General features: G+C 31.3%; 2 protein-coding genes and 1 long non-coding RNA gene across 7 annotated transcripts in view; 1 reads left to right on the top strand and 2 right to left on the bottom strand.

Annotated features, from left to right (window-relative positions):
- Window positions 1-3,789, bottom strand: part of pphln1 (periphilin 1) — a 62,056-nt gene extending 58,267 nt beyond the window's left edge. For both annotated transcript variants that reach the window (XM_087247577.1, XM_087247578.1), the window contains exon 1: window positions 3,685-3,789. The gene's annotated coding sequence lies outside the window, so the exon portion shown is untranslated. The remainder of the gene's footprint in view (window positions 1-3,684) is intronic.
- LOC147844665 (uncharacterized) overlaps window positions 1-14,607 on the bottom strand; it is an 892,045-nt gene that overhangs the window by 199,271 nt on the left and 678,167 nt on the right. The window lies entirely within an intron of this gene.
- On the top strand, window positions 3,091-12,471 carry gxylt1b (glucoside xylosyltransferase 1b). 4 transcript variants are annotated; one of them, XM_087246778.1, is made up of 8 exons: window positions 3,091-3,138; window positions 3,238-3,354; window positions 5,235-5,421; window positions 6,571-6,702; window positions 8,181-8,432; window positions 9,049-9,172; window positions 9,254-9,426; window positions 11,815-12,471. In XM_087246778.1, exons 3-8 carry the CDS (start codon window positions 5,281-5,283, stop codon window positions 11,974-11,976), a joined length of 984 nt encoding a protein of 327 aa, XP_087102904.1. In that variant the 5' UTR covers window positions 3,091-3,138; window positions 3,238-3,354; window positions 5,235-5,280; the 3' UTR covers window positions 11,977-12,471. The 4 variants fall into 4 exon arrangements, with proteins under 4 accessions (XP_087102904.1, XP_087102903.1, XP_087102902.1 ...); XM_087246777.1 differs by having other exon boundaries at window positions 3,238-3,379; XM_087246776.1 differs by having other exon boundaries at window positions 3,091-3,379.

The following is a 14,607-nucleotide window of genomic DNA, read 5'->3' as shown; positions in this document are numbered from 1 at the left end:
ATTTGTGTGGTTTAATGGGTCGGTTCAGTTTTGTGTGGAAATGCATATGAATCACATGAGGGTGATAATCACAGTGAGCCATCAAAGTTTTGTGGTTTTACGTCACCACCACAGGATATGACACAATGGCATACAGTTTCATTCGGAGACAAAAAAAAAGAGAGCGAGAGAGTATTGTTTCTTACTTGACAGCTAGTAGCGGTGTCTTAATTTAAGCTCTTTATTGACATCGCCTTATACAGCAGTAAACCGTTATTATTAATATTCAATCTATGTTAATGTTTCATCTAATTGGAATGCAAAGCTGACAGTTTTACTTATAGACAAGACCACAAAGACCAGTTCCTTTATTCTCCTTTTGGGTAATTTTAAAATATTAATCATGACACTGAAGCATTTCCACATGTATGGCTGTTATTTTTGATATTTGCTCTTCAAATTGTATTCAGACTTCATGTTTTTTATGGGTCTTAAAAAGGTCTTAATTCCTCCACATTTTAAGGCTTAAAATTAAAAATGACCCTCCTTGTTAATTTTGTTAATATCTAAACATATTTAAAATCAATATTTATTTATTTATTTCAGAAGAAATATGATAAAAGGGTCTTGTTTTATTTCATCGTCATCAAAGCATGTGACCTCATTGTTTGCCCCTTTAGTGTTTAACATTGTGCACAAGGAGGAGCAGTAACTGGATGTCATTCAGGGATGTATTTACCTACCTAGGCTACTATGTATATAACATAATGATATCCTGTAGTCCTATAATGTGCACATATGATGAAGCCGCTGACAATATGCAAGATTATGAAATCGTTTTAAATGCGTGCAGCTGTGCACAATTTTTCCGCTTTTACAATTGCATGTGACTACAACGTGTGCTTTATGTACATTATTACTAACGCCAGGATGCATATTTGTTATTATCCTCTGCAAGTTATCTGTTATGTCTTCATTTAATCAGCCTAGCACCTCATATTTAATACCTGAAAGATTCGTAATGTTTAGACGATATTACAAATGTATAAAAATATATAATTTAATTAATTAAAACTATTTAAATGCAGGGACTACGCTGAAGAGAAAGTGATAAACTCTTTTTAGCAATGTTTGATATTTTTTTCAGGGTGAAATATTAAAGTATATTAGGCTTAATATTTAAAGACCTTTAAACGATTTAATGCCTTAAAACAGTTCAAATTGCTGACTGACTAGTAGCTTATTTATCACGTTGAATAAAAAAAAGTCTGCTAAAGTACAGGAAAATGTATATTCTGTGGGCACAAGACCACTAAACCGAGTTAGTAGTGCTGTCTAGCGGCGTGTGTCGGGATCTGTTCCAACATTAAAGTACATAGTACTGTATAAACCTATTAAATACTACTTAGGTCACTATTAAACTGCTGGTCCAAATCACCTACCAACATCATTTTGCTTTTAGAGTAAATGTATATTGATTTAAAAATATTTTTACATATTCACTGAAAAAAACAGAAAAGGTCTAGTAGTCTTGAAATGTTTTTACAACCTGCAGAAAGCCTGTTACTATTTTAAAGATACTTGTATTAATAATGTATTAATAACTGATACCCTCCCATTATTACTTGATATATTACTAGAAGTTACTAAAAAATTCTGTTATTACTGTCCACCTAATGGTTAATAATACAAGTACAAATGCAGGCTGCAATATGGAAGTATACGAGAAGCAAAATGGCAATACATTTTTGTATTTCAGTTTACATTCTCTCTGACATGTTGCAAAATTTTAATTAAATCATGTCCTCTACATTTGGCATTTTCAAAAGCGGTTTTAAAATGTAAATTACATTCTAATTTTATTTTTTAATGCTATACAAGTTGCAAAATTAAACTGAAACCATAATAGACAGGTTTAATTTGATGCATGTACCGTCCAAAATGTATGCTTTAAATAATATTTGTCCTAATTATATTTTAGACACGTTTAAGAAACAAAGAAAATGTCATATGCAAAACGGCAATGCAGCATGGAAAGCAATGTATTTCTGGCTTTCAATTTGCATTTTGCAAGACGTGTGCAAAGTTTGGTGCAACATGAAAATGAAATTCTGTAATTTGCAACCATAATTTTAATATGTAAATTACATCCTAGTTTAAGTATGTAAATATAATTGGAAATTAAAATTTAACATTTAATCATACAATTTCTGCTTCCACATTTTACACACATTTAAATTTAAATCAATAAATTTTTGCAACTTATAAAATAAAAAAAATAGTATGGACTTTACATTTTAAAATTGTGGTTGTAAATTGCAAATGTAAATGCTACATTTTATTTTACAGCAAAGTTTGCACTTATATCATGGGGAATACAAACTGAAATACAGAAATGTTTTGTCTTTTTACATATTGGTAAAGGTATAATCATTTTTAAAGATAAAACCAGAAATATTGTAATAACGTTAAGATAATATATATATATATATATATATATATATATAAACATATATATATATATATATATATATATATATATATATATATATATATATATATATATATATATATATATATATATATATAATAAATAATAAATAAATAACCTGAAAGGGTTTGTCTTAGCAAGCAGAGTCTTAGCAGAGTCTTTCCCACGCTTCTGGGGAAAGAACTTGTATCTGGGGGGATGGTGGTGGTCGTTAATGAGATGAATGCTGAATCATTTTGATGAGTCGATTCTTTCGAACAGCTCGTTTTGAGGTAAACACATCATCACCATAGACTCTTCTAGCATCTCTAAATGTTTTAGTGGTGATATATATTAGGTATGTTTTTTGAATAATGCATTTTTATTTATCATTATTTAATATAATAATGTTCAGTGCGTAACCTCCATGATTAAGCTCATAAATAATATAACCACGATTCAGATGTTGGCAACTCAGGATCTAAATATATTTAGCATCTAAATTGTAAAAGTACTAAATTATCTTTAAACTTATTAAATAAATTATGATAGAATTTGTAATATTGGACTATTAAAGTGTTTTTGTTCTGTAAATCACTTCAACTGATTCAAAGAAAACATTCGACTCAATAGAACGACTCGTTGAGGAAACGGACATCACTAGCGGACAGTAGTGGGCGAGTACACTTGTGTGCACTTTTCAACTTTTCACCTATAATGCGTATATATCTTAGGACATTTGGTTTGTGCATAGTTGTCGCTCTTTTATCTTTGGTATTTCTGTTCAGTAAACATGACGAAGGAAGTTTTTCAGCTGGATTTAAGCAAGTTCGAGCGCCGCTGCAACAGAAGAGCTTCAATGGAGCAAAAGCAAAACAACGACCCACCGCGACCACATCACACCGGTAAACTCATTTTGTTTGTAAAAAGGTCAGTTTAAAAGGTTAACTTTGTGTTTAAGAAGTCTGTACGATGTTTTATGCAAAACGAGGTTTGTAGTTCAATGACAAATAAATATACGCTGTGTTTGTATCACAGTATGGGGAAATAGGACATCCAAATGTTAATCCTGCAGCTGTATTGCATTTATCCAGAAACTATCCTAATTAATTCTTACAAAAGCAGTAGGAAGTTGCAAAAGGAAGCTCTTAAAATTCCCTTCAAAGGGAAGCTATGCTCATGACAACAGCCTGTGTAATTCCACACCGACTCGAGAAACTCTTGTTCTCTCTTACCTGGCCTGATTGGTTGTGAAGGAGTGTGTTGTTGAGATGTCGAGCAGTGAATGCAACACAACAAACACCACGAGCTGCGAGATCACGCCTCTATCACACACCTGTGTTTCAGCTGATCACGAGATTATATTATACAGGCAAACAGGTCACGCAGCTCTTGGTGAATTTGATCAGTTCATTCACTCAACTCCTGAACCTAAATAAGTAATAAAAACGAAATTTAAATGATAAATTAAAAATAAATGATTAAAAGTTGAACTAGATACAACACTTACAGATGGCACGTTCCATTTATTTGGAACATTGTTGTACCAATTAATAAATACACAAATAAATAAATAAACAAGAAATGCCACTTTTCCTTCTTAGGCATGTTTAATAACAGTTGTTTATTGTGTGTTTTGTTGAATAAACTGTTATAAAGGAAAATACTTCATTCTTTTATTTTTATTTTAATGTGTTAAGAAGATAACTGCAAAATTAAAACAGCTTATTTCCCAATATCTTATCAATGCACACACATTTAAAGACTCGTTACAGACATACAATCGTTTTATTTATGAGATTTGTTTTACATTTAGAACAAAATGTGTGTGATGTTTATCCAAAATAAATTAAAATTATTGGCAATTATTAATTTTCATTATTAAACATCTAATATGCTTTGCAAATGATTATAAACAGTTGCAAATCAAATAATAAAACACTTATTTTAATGTAGTTAAACATTTTGATTTCAAGTTAATTACAAGTTTAACTAAAAGTTTCAATTAGCAGTTTTAATTACAAAAAAATGTATATTGTTTGGAAATAATGTTTGCAACAAAAACAGAATTTAACAACCGATTACATCAAATTTTGGTTTCTTTTAGTTTTTCACACTTTTCACTGACCATTGTTGAAAAATGTCTCTTTTTCTTTTGTTCTGACAACTAAGTATTTCTATTTCTGAACATAAAATATTTGTATCACATTATTGATCAAATGAACATTTGAAAACTAAAAAGAAAACCACTGCAGATTATTAGAAGGTATAATAGTATTTCAAATATTTCCAGTTGTAGGAAACAAAGTTGTAGCCTTTATTGAGATCTCTGTGTGTGTCTGTGTGTACGTTCATCAATGCTTTCATTAGCTATTTATCACCAATCATTAGGGCCAGACACAATCTGCGGACATTTTGTCTTATTTTTGCGCAGAATTAAAAAAAAAATCTGCATATTTATGTGGAATGCTTTTGGTAGTATCATAACTAAAAACGTAATATGTGAAATAAAAAATACTACCTTTTAAACTTTTGTTTAATGTTTACAAAACAAATCAATAATAATGTAAATAAAGCAAGTCTCGTGTGATATATCTACTAAAAGACAGAAAATATTACTTTACAAACTGTATTTTAAACAAATCATTTGAACATTTTCATATTAGTCAATAATATTACTGATATTAATCTAAAAACTGAATAAATATAAATTTACACACTTTTACTCAAGTAATGTACTGTATGTATATTTTAGTGTACACATAAAAACATCTGGTGTTTACAGAGATGTTGTCCAGAATCCGAACTCACCTGTCCAGGAGGAGGTACTGATGCATCTGGCAGCGGTGGCCTGTGGAGAGAGACACGGAGAAGTGGTCAACATGCTGAAGACTGCAGTCACGCTCAGCCAAAGAGCCTTGAGATTTCACATCTTTGCAGAGCAACAGTTACAAACCAGCATTAAAGCAGATGTTAGTAGGAGCCACTGTCAATTCTGACATGCATACATTTACATTATCAGTCAAATATGTCAGATCCGCAAGCTTTTTTTTAATGGCTTTAAAAGAAGTCTATTCTGCTTGTTCTGTTTTGATTGAAAATACAGTAAAACTGTCAAATTGTGAATTATTATAACAATGTGTAATAATGTTTTTCTGACTGAATGTAGTTTAAATAGTGATGTATTGATGGCGCCATTGGTGTAGTGGGTAGTGTGTTGACACATGCACTCCGCTGCTCACAGTTCAATTCCCGTCTCAAGGTCCTATGCCGATCTTTCCCCTGTCTCTGCTGTCAATACTCTCTACTGTCCTATGCATTAAAAAGGTGGAAATCCTGGATACAAAATTATTAAAGTAATTTAATCCTGTGATTAAAAGCTGATCTTTATGCATTTTAGGATTCTTTGATGAAAAGAAAATTCAAAACAACAGCATTTATTTGAAATATAATATATTGTTTTCCATAATAAATGCTTTTACTTTCACTACGTTAAAGACAGAATTATTAGCCCCCCTGATTTATTAGCCCCGCTGTTTATTTTTTCCCCAACTTCTGTTTAACGGAGAGAATATTCTTTTACACCCCACTTCTAAACATAATAGTTTTAATAACTCGTTTCTAATAACTGATTTATTTGATATTTGCCATAATGACAGTTAATAATATTTAACTAGATATTCTTCAAGACACTTCTATACAGCTTAAAGTGACATTTAAAGGCTTAACTAGGTTAATTAGGGTAACTAGGCAGGTTAGGGTAATTAGGCAAGTTATTGTATAACAATGGTTTGTTCTGTAGACTATCGAAAAAAATATAGCTAACAGGGGCTTATAATTTTGACCTTAAATAAAACAAAGACTTTCTCCAAGAGAAAAATATTACCAGACATACTGTGAAAATCTCTTTGCTCTGTTGAACATCATTTGGGAAATATTTTAAAAAGAAAAATAATTCAAAGGGGGGCAGGAACACATTTTAGCAATGTTAAACGTGTCATTTCAGATGGTAAAAAGTTTCTCTGTGAACTCTGTGCACTGTAATCTGCTGCTAAGGCATTGAGAAACAGTAAGGAGATGAAAGATTTACCCTTTGCCAATCCATTTTTCCTCTTGTACAGCTGGATTCCTGGCCGGCTTTCATCCAAGGGAAATTCAGCTATGTTCTTCACCCCATTTCATTCCCCCATGAGCACCATGAAGAGTGGAGTCAGCTTTTCAAACCGTGTGCTTCACAGAGACTCTTCCTGCCCGTGAGTATTTCTGCAACTATTTAAGGAGACACACTGCAGGTAAAAACACTGGTTTTCATGCACCTGTCAAAGGTTTTCTTTGCATTACACAGAGAAAATAAAGAAATCTATTCAAATCACACTTTTTTGTGTCTGGACTTCATTTATAATGCAGATTTTTTTCTCATGCACTGAGCCATAAATCTCCACTTGAGTTTAACACACAAAACCTTATTTGTTTTATTAATATCTAAATTCTACAAAGCCCCTAAAGTGACATGTTCCAAATATTAATAATAATGAAGACCTTGTTTGTATGTACAGTGCTCAGCATAAATGAGTCCACCCCATTTTGATAAGAATTATTTTTATCCATTTCTCAGTGAATATGAGTAATATATATTGGTGCATTTAAACAAAACAGATTTATTAAACATATATTTATTAAAATAATATTTTAGCTTCAGAACATCTTTAGAACTAGAAGGATAATACATTTAAATTCATGCATAACATTGCAAAAAAAATTACAAACTACAACATTTTAACAAAATTGTATGTATTTTTGTTTCTCTTAATTTTTGCTATTTTTAAAGTTTTTATTTAATATTTTTACCTAACATATACATTTGGGTTACAAATTTTTGAACCATTATTGTAGGTTATTTTGTTAAATAAGGTCCAGATTTGGCTTCGGTACTGATCAAGCTAATAATTCGTGTTTTTTTTTGTTTTTGTTTTTTTTGAGGGACAAGTTAATACAAATAATGCATAATTAAAGCAAACATTTGATTTTACCAATAATTACATTTTCTATTTCCTCCATGGCTGTTTGGAATGTATTCTGAATTATGGAGTGAAGTGTATGCAAAGGATGCATCATTTGCTTATTTAAACATAACAATTTATAAAACTTGTAATACAAATAATGTATCGTGAAAACTTCTATGTCTTTTATTCACCCTGTAACTTTCTTTTGATTTAACTTCATGTTTAGATTATGCTGTGCAGCTATTTTCAGCGAAAGCTGTTTTTTGTCATCTTTATTTATATACATTAAAACCTAAAACAGTAGAAGGGAAAAAAACAAATTATATAATTATCTAATAATTAATACAACAATATAAAATATAAAGATAACAAAGCAAATATTATTACAATGGAAATATTTTAAAGCTTTAATATTATATATATATATATATATATATATATATATATATATATATATATATATATATATATATATATATATATATATATATATATATTATTAATATTATTATTCACATATAAATATATATTTTGCTTGATTAATCATTCAGTATATTTGAAAAGGTTACAGTTATTACATAATGTTTTGCTTTACTTTTTGAAAAGTAAAAAAAAACAATGCATAAATTGCTTACAACTCTTTTTTTAAGAAGTCATGGTCTCATTTTAAAAAGCAGAATCTTTCTGAAAATATTCAGATAATATGTCACCTTTTTTTCTGTGTACAGATGATTCTGAGGGAACTGGACTCCTTGCTGTATGTGGACACAGATGTGCTCTTCCTGCAGCCTGTAGAGCTGATCTGGGACATGCTGATGCTCTTTAACTCCACACAGTTAATAGCAATGGCTCCAGAACACGAGGAGCCCAGAATCGCCTGGTACAGTCGCTTCTCCTGGCATCCCTATTATGGGAAAATGGGCATCAACTCTGGCGTCATGCTGATGAACTTGACCCGGATGCGAATCACACAATTCAAGGTGAGATTTTAAGAGGGATTATGTGAGGTCTAGGGAAAAGCTGTTCTTTGTTTTAACAGCATTTTGCTTAATGGGCAATTGATTTTTTGACCAATCATTTAAATTCTATGCGACATCTTTTGTTACAATTTTAAACTTCATGGTGGCCAAAAATATCTAATAATATCTTGTGCTCATATAACCTAGTATATTTTAGATTAATAATTATTTGAGTATATTTTAAAATGTAAATTCTCTGGTGCAAAGCTGAATTTTCCCATCAGAATGACACATTTTTCCAGAAATCATTCTAACAGGATGATTTAGTGCCCATAAATCATTTCCTCTGATAGTTATAATCGCATTATTTATTAAATTACAATATTATTAGTGGAATTATTAGTAGTAGTATTTTTAAGTAATACACACACATACCAAATATTCAATGGGCAGGAAAGAAAGGAAAATACAGTGATAATAAAAATAACAATATGAAAGAGAACCATCTTTTTGAACTATTTTAATAGGATTTGAACATGTAATTCTAATTTAGTCCAGAAGAGGGAGGCAAAACTCCCTTTTTTTTTCTTGGCTTGTGAATGAAGTTCAGCTCTTTTTCCCTTTTCTCCATGTACAGAATGACATGACCCCTGTTGGTCTACATTGGGATGAGCTCCTGATGCCTTTATTACAAAAATACAAGCTTAACATCACCTGGGGTGACCAAGACCTCATTAACATCATCTTCCATTACAATCCAGGTACTTTTTTTTTCTGGATGTTCTTTTCTTGATCTGTAACTGCCATTTAAGTCTCAATAACAGACATGCGTCTTCATCCAGAAATGGTATATACATTGCCCTGCCACTGGAACTACCGTCCCGATCACTGCATCTATGGCAGCAACTGCGCTCCTGCTGAAGACGAGGGTGTTTTCGTGCTTCACGGAAACAGAGGAGTGTTTCACAGCGACAAACAGCCTGCCTTCAGAGCCGTGTATGAGGCTTTCGAACAGGTGATTAGTTTATTCAGAGGAGTACTGTTAGTAGCTATTAGTGTTGTCACAATGCTGGAATTTCTAATACTTAAAAAATACCGATAATCAATACAGTTTTCTGTACCATAGGGACATATAGCCTCCGCATTATTCAGTTTACAGTATTCATGCACATTTTTATTTCTTTCTATTTTCATTTTGAGTTAAAAGCTTAATAAAATGGCTCAGTGGTCTACTTTTTCAGTTTTTACTTTATAAATGAAAATTAATTATTTAAATATTTGTTGTTTTCTTTGTTTCGATAGGGCTGCACAAAAAAATGGAAAAATCTGACTTTGCGATATTTTATTTTTCTGCAAAAAATATTCAGGTTAATGCGGTCATGGAATACCTAGAGAAGTCATGGAATTCTGACATAGCATTTTCCAGGCCTCAAAGTTTTGTAGAAACAGAAAAACCCACAAAGTTTTGAAAAAGTCATGGAAAATACATATCTGTATACTTGAATATAGGTTATTTACTTCTATTCTGTCTTTGGCCAATCACATACTCTCACATTATTGGTGCGGTTAAAGCCTTATCTAATAATTTTTACATAGATATAAACATAAATCAAAACTAAATAGATTGTTCTGTTTTAAGATATTCTGTAATAAATTTGAACATGCATTGTTTTTCTTTTACCACATGTGTAGACATTGCATGAAACATTAGGTCATGAAAATTTACTTGAAAGTCTTGAAAAAGTCATGGAATTTTAGTAGCAAAAATGTGTATGAACCCGAAATATTGAGATATGAATACAGTTTCACAAGAGGGTTTGAATAGCACTATTTGATGGTTTTCTGGGAAGTCTAACAGTATTCAGGTAGAGAAATTGAATAATCACAAGGCAAAACATACTTTCATTACCTTGCTTTGTCTTGTTTCTAGTCCAAATATCTAAACATTCTTAGATCAAGTAAGAAGTTTTCAACTTCAGAAGAAAGTTCAGAAGAGTTTTTCCCGTAAAACAAGTAAAATTATCTACCAGTGGGGTTAGTGAAATATTCATTATTAAATTTTACATTATGTTTTTAATTTAAAATTTAGATATTTGAACTAGAAACAATACAAAATTCTATGTGAGAAAACATAGAAAGAACTTCTAAAATCGTATAAATTTAGTATAAAAACAGTAATTAAATACAATCCTGTAGCTCCCGATCAACTATAATTCAGATACAAAATGGCATATTTTGCAATGGGACAATTGCAGATGTGCACATTGCGATATCGATTCTGAAACAATATATTGTGCAGCCCTATTTTGAACCATGTAACATTCAAATAAGTTATGCCAATCAGCATTTTAATAAATTTCACAATTCTCTAACATTATAGAAGAAACTGCAACCCTAACTTATATAAAATGTAAAGCATCGTTGAAAACAAGTGAAATGTCAGTAATTAGCAAATTATAACACAAATGTCACTTTAACACAGCTGATTACTTTCACTTTTAGACAGAACAGACTTTCTGAATGATTCTGAACATGTGTTTTTTTACTTATTTGACATATTTAGTAATCCATTTAAGCAAATGATCATGTAGAGAATTCAGAATTTGTGTTTCTTTTCCTATCACATCAGGTGCTTGATCTTTAAACTGACGAAACATTAAAAATTAATGTATTTCGCAGCATAACCTGTAAAATGAGCCACAGAAATGAAGTTTAAATTATTTAATTTTATTCTATTTTATTAGTGGGAGCATGGGGAGGGGTTGACCCCCCCTAATTAACGCTTGATCCTCCCTGAAGAATGTCAAAACAAGATGTGTGGAGGGTCAGTTCTTTAATACTGAGAAATACTTCACTCTAATATGTATTTTAAATATTAATAATTAAAATAATAGATGATATAAAAATACATTTGACCACCAATCAGTATATTAGAGGAAAAAGTCTACAATTGGGAGATCTACAGGACTGATAGACTTTGTGTTCACGAGACTTCGTTTTCTAGAAAAATAGTTGTTTGGATCTACATTTAGCCTGAAAGTAAAGTCAAATTAGATGCTTAATAACGTTTGTAGTCTGACCTACAGTACCATCTGAAATAGCTAATCAGAGAATACTGTAGGTCAGAATACACTTAATATCCCTCAAAATGCTGTTAATTGCTAGAAGCAATTAAAAAATAAATCCATAAATGACTGAAGCATGTATTACAGAAACTAACCGAAATATGTTGATCCTTGATCGTCAATGTACAATTCACACACTGCATGTATCCATACTGCAAAAAAAGCAATATTCTATCATTTATTATCAATACTCACAAATATCAGCACTTTTTGACAACACTAGTAGCTATTTTTAGCCATTCGGCCTGTCCACAGCTAATAAATGACTGTTTTTGCAGTACACATTTGGCGAGGATCTCAGACAGTCACTGCTGTCACGGCTGGAAGTGGCGCTGAATGAAACGACACACACATACTGTGGTAAAGCGAGTCATTTCTTCACCACGGGACTCCAAAAGTCTGTCAGGAGGCTCCAGAGAGCGACTCCACCAGGTGACTGAGACGTGATTCTGTCATGGTAGGTGAATGATGGCTGAAATATAATCTCGGAAACTGGACATGAGCCGCTCTGCCGCAATGTGAGCTCTGAATGTTCAGTTGGAAAACTCAAAGATGATGAAGGACGGGGTTGAATGATGAAATGCACATCTACTGGGATTTTTCTCAAGGAAAATTATTTCTTCATTCAATTTTTTTACTTTGTTATAAGATCGCACATATTAAAAATGGAACTATTTATTAGCCTTAACATCATTCAAAGTCTGTATAGCTTCCTCTCCAGAAACAGGAGGCAAATTTTGTCTTATACAAAGGATGTCTAAAGACTTTTGATCCAAAAATACTGTTGCACACAAACCATATTGACTACTTTTATGATTGTTTCATAGTGTTATGGCATGAATCTGGAGATACTTGAAAATGTAAATATGTGTTTGTATATTTGTTTGTCACGTTATTTTCATATGAAATAAAAAACGTATCAGATTTAAACCCTATGAACATTGGCTAATCGTTTAAAACAGAAGGAGAAAAGCAGAAAAGTGTATTTGAGCGAGCTATGGAGGGGGAAAAAATAAAAATAGATACATTTTTAGATAAATGCTTAAGATTTAAATCTAATGACGTTGCTCTAATTTAATAAAAATATTTAATTTTACTTAAACCAAATATGTAAAACTATGTATACAATAAAAAGTAATAACAATTACAAATGCTACAAATTTAAATTGTGCAAATTGTGTTAAATGAAAAAGAAAAATGATATATAAACTAATTTCAAACTTCAAAACAAGTCATTTTCTTTAAGAAAATATATATATTCTTGATTGTATTTTTCCTGATTATACAGAATTTGTGTTTCTTTTTCTATCGCATCTTTAAACTAATAAAAAATTAACAAAATTTACAGCATAACCTGTCGAATGAGCCACTGAATAAATGGATAAATAAAGTAAAACTTAGTAAGAGCATTGCATGTATTCATACTGCCATTTAATACATTTAGTATCAATACGTATGGAATATGGAATCAATACAGTACTTTTGTCAACACTAGTAGCCATTTTTACCCATTCGGTCTGTCCAGAGAGTCTAATGTAAATATTCTTGATTGTATTGTATTTAGTACCTACTAAAATAAGTGTAATATACACATACAGCGGAGAAAATAAGTATTGAACACATCATGTTTTTTCCTGTGAGTAATATTTCTAAATGAGCTGTTGACATGGAATTGAACCAGAATTTGTATTGAAAACCCAAACAATACACACATAAAAATAAAACAAAACAAATCTGAAAAATGTGTTATGTGTAATAACAATGAAACGACACAAGGAGAAAGTACTGAACTCGTCTCGTCTATCAAATCTGATCTTTAATGTGTATTTTATATTGGATTCAAGTCAAGTGATTGGTTAGGCTATTCCACAGCTTGATTTTCTTTCTCTGAAAGCATTTGAGAGTTTACTGTGTTTTGGATCATCATCTTGCTGAAATGTCCACCCGGGTTTCATCTTCATCATCCTGATAATGTAGATGATGGACTAAAGCAGCTAATATTAATTTAAAATGACAAAGGGCAGAGAGTTGCTGAAGAACATACTGGAAGATTTCAGCTGTAGTCTGGGCTTTCACTGCCTTTCTACACCTTTCTTTCTTCATGTGTTCAATACTTTTTCCCTGCGTTATTTCATTTTCTTACACATAACTTCATTTGTCAACTAATCAGATCTGTTTTCTTTGCATATATAGATTCTTTTGGTTCCAGGGAAAGTTTCAAGTCAATGACACCTTTAGAAATATGCTTTCTGAGAAAAACGGTGATGTGTTCAATTCTTTTTTTTCCTGCTGTATATACTATAATAGTACATAATACAAATCTTTATTTTAATTTTATGAATATGCTGTTGTACTTAGAAATAGATTACATTATAACTGCATAATGCGTTTAAAGTTCAACTTCATTATATTTAAAATATGAAGCATTCAGTTAGAAATAAAACACTTGATATGAAGATGTAACTGAACGTTATAAAATAAATAAAGGGCACCTGATTCTAAACTTTCAATGCTATTAAATAAATGCATTTGAGGGTTAACTTATGTTAAATGGACAGCATTACAAAATCTAAATTGCACTTTTTTGTGTTAAACAAGTAACAGTTTTCCTCCAGCAGGGTGCAGCAATGATTCAGCCTTTTGATCACATCACACTCACAGACACACACCAGTAAATACTGAACCACTTGCCAATAATATCATCTCATTACAGGCTAACTCTTTCTTTATTCTCAAAGTGAACATTTTAGATAATTTATATCGCTACTTAAAGCTCTTGAACCACACAAAAAGGAGGAAATGACCCAAGGAAAATCTCTAATGGGATCATCGATTAAAATATCATTATATGTGAGCCATTAAAGCAGTAGTAGGTGTTAATAATGATAGAAAAAGGCTTTCACTTCTAATCCATGCAAAAACCTGCATACAGTCAGTCTGAAGGATCAGAAATCTGTGTCTTATAAGACACATTATGTAGATTAATGGCATGCTCATACTCACATCTCATGGATGAATGTGGCAGAAAATCCTCCTGTGTGAAGCAGATTTACAGGTCAAAGGCTAGACTT

The sequence above is a fragment of the Danio rerio genome, chromosome 4 (assembly GCF_052040795.2).
Source record: "Danio rerio strain M-AB ecotype USA chromosome 4, GRCz13ab, whole genome shotgun sequence".
Classification (NCBI taxonomy): domain Eukaryota; kingdom Metazoa; phylum Chordata; class Actinopteri; order Cypriniformes; family Danionidae; genus Danio; species Danio rerio.
This window is presented reverse-complemented; position numbering and strand designations above follow the sequence as displayed.

Coding starts and splice junctions, on each gene's coding strand:
- gxylt1b (NM_001030099.1), top strand. CDS start 3,167: ATGCGTATATATCTTAGGACATTTGGTTTGTGCATAGTTGTCGCTCTT. Junction 3,355..5,234: donor ACCGCGACCACATCACACCG/GTAAACTCATTT, acceptor TGGTGTTTACAG/AGATGTTGTCCAGAATCCGA. Junction 9,427..11,814: donor TGTATGAGGCTTTCGAACAG/GTGATTAGTTTA, acceptor CTGTTTTTGCAG/TACACATTTGGCGAGGATCT.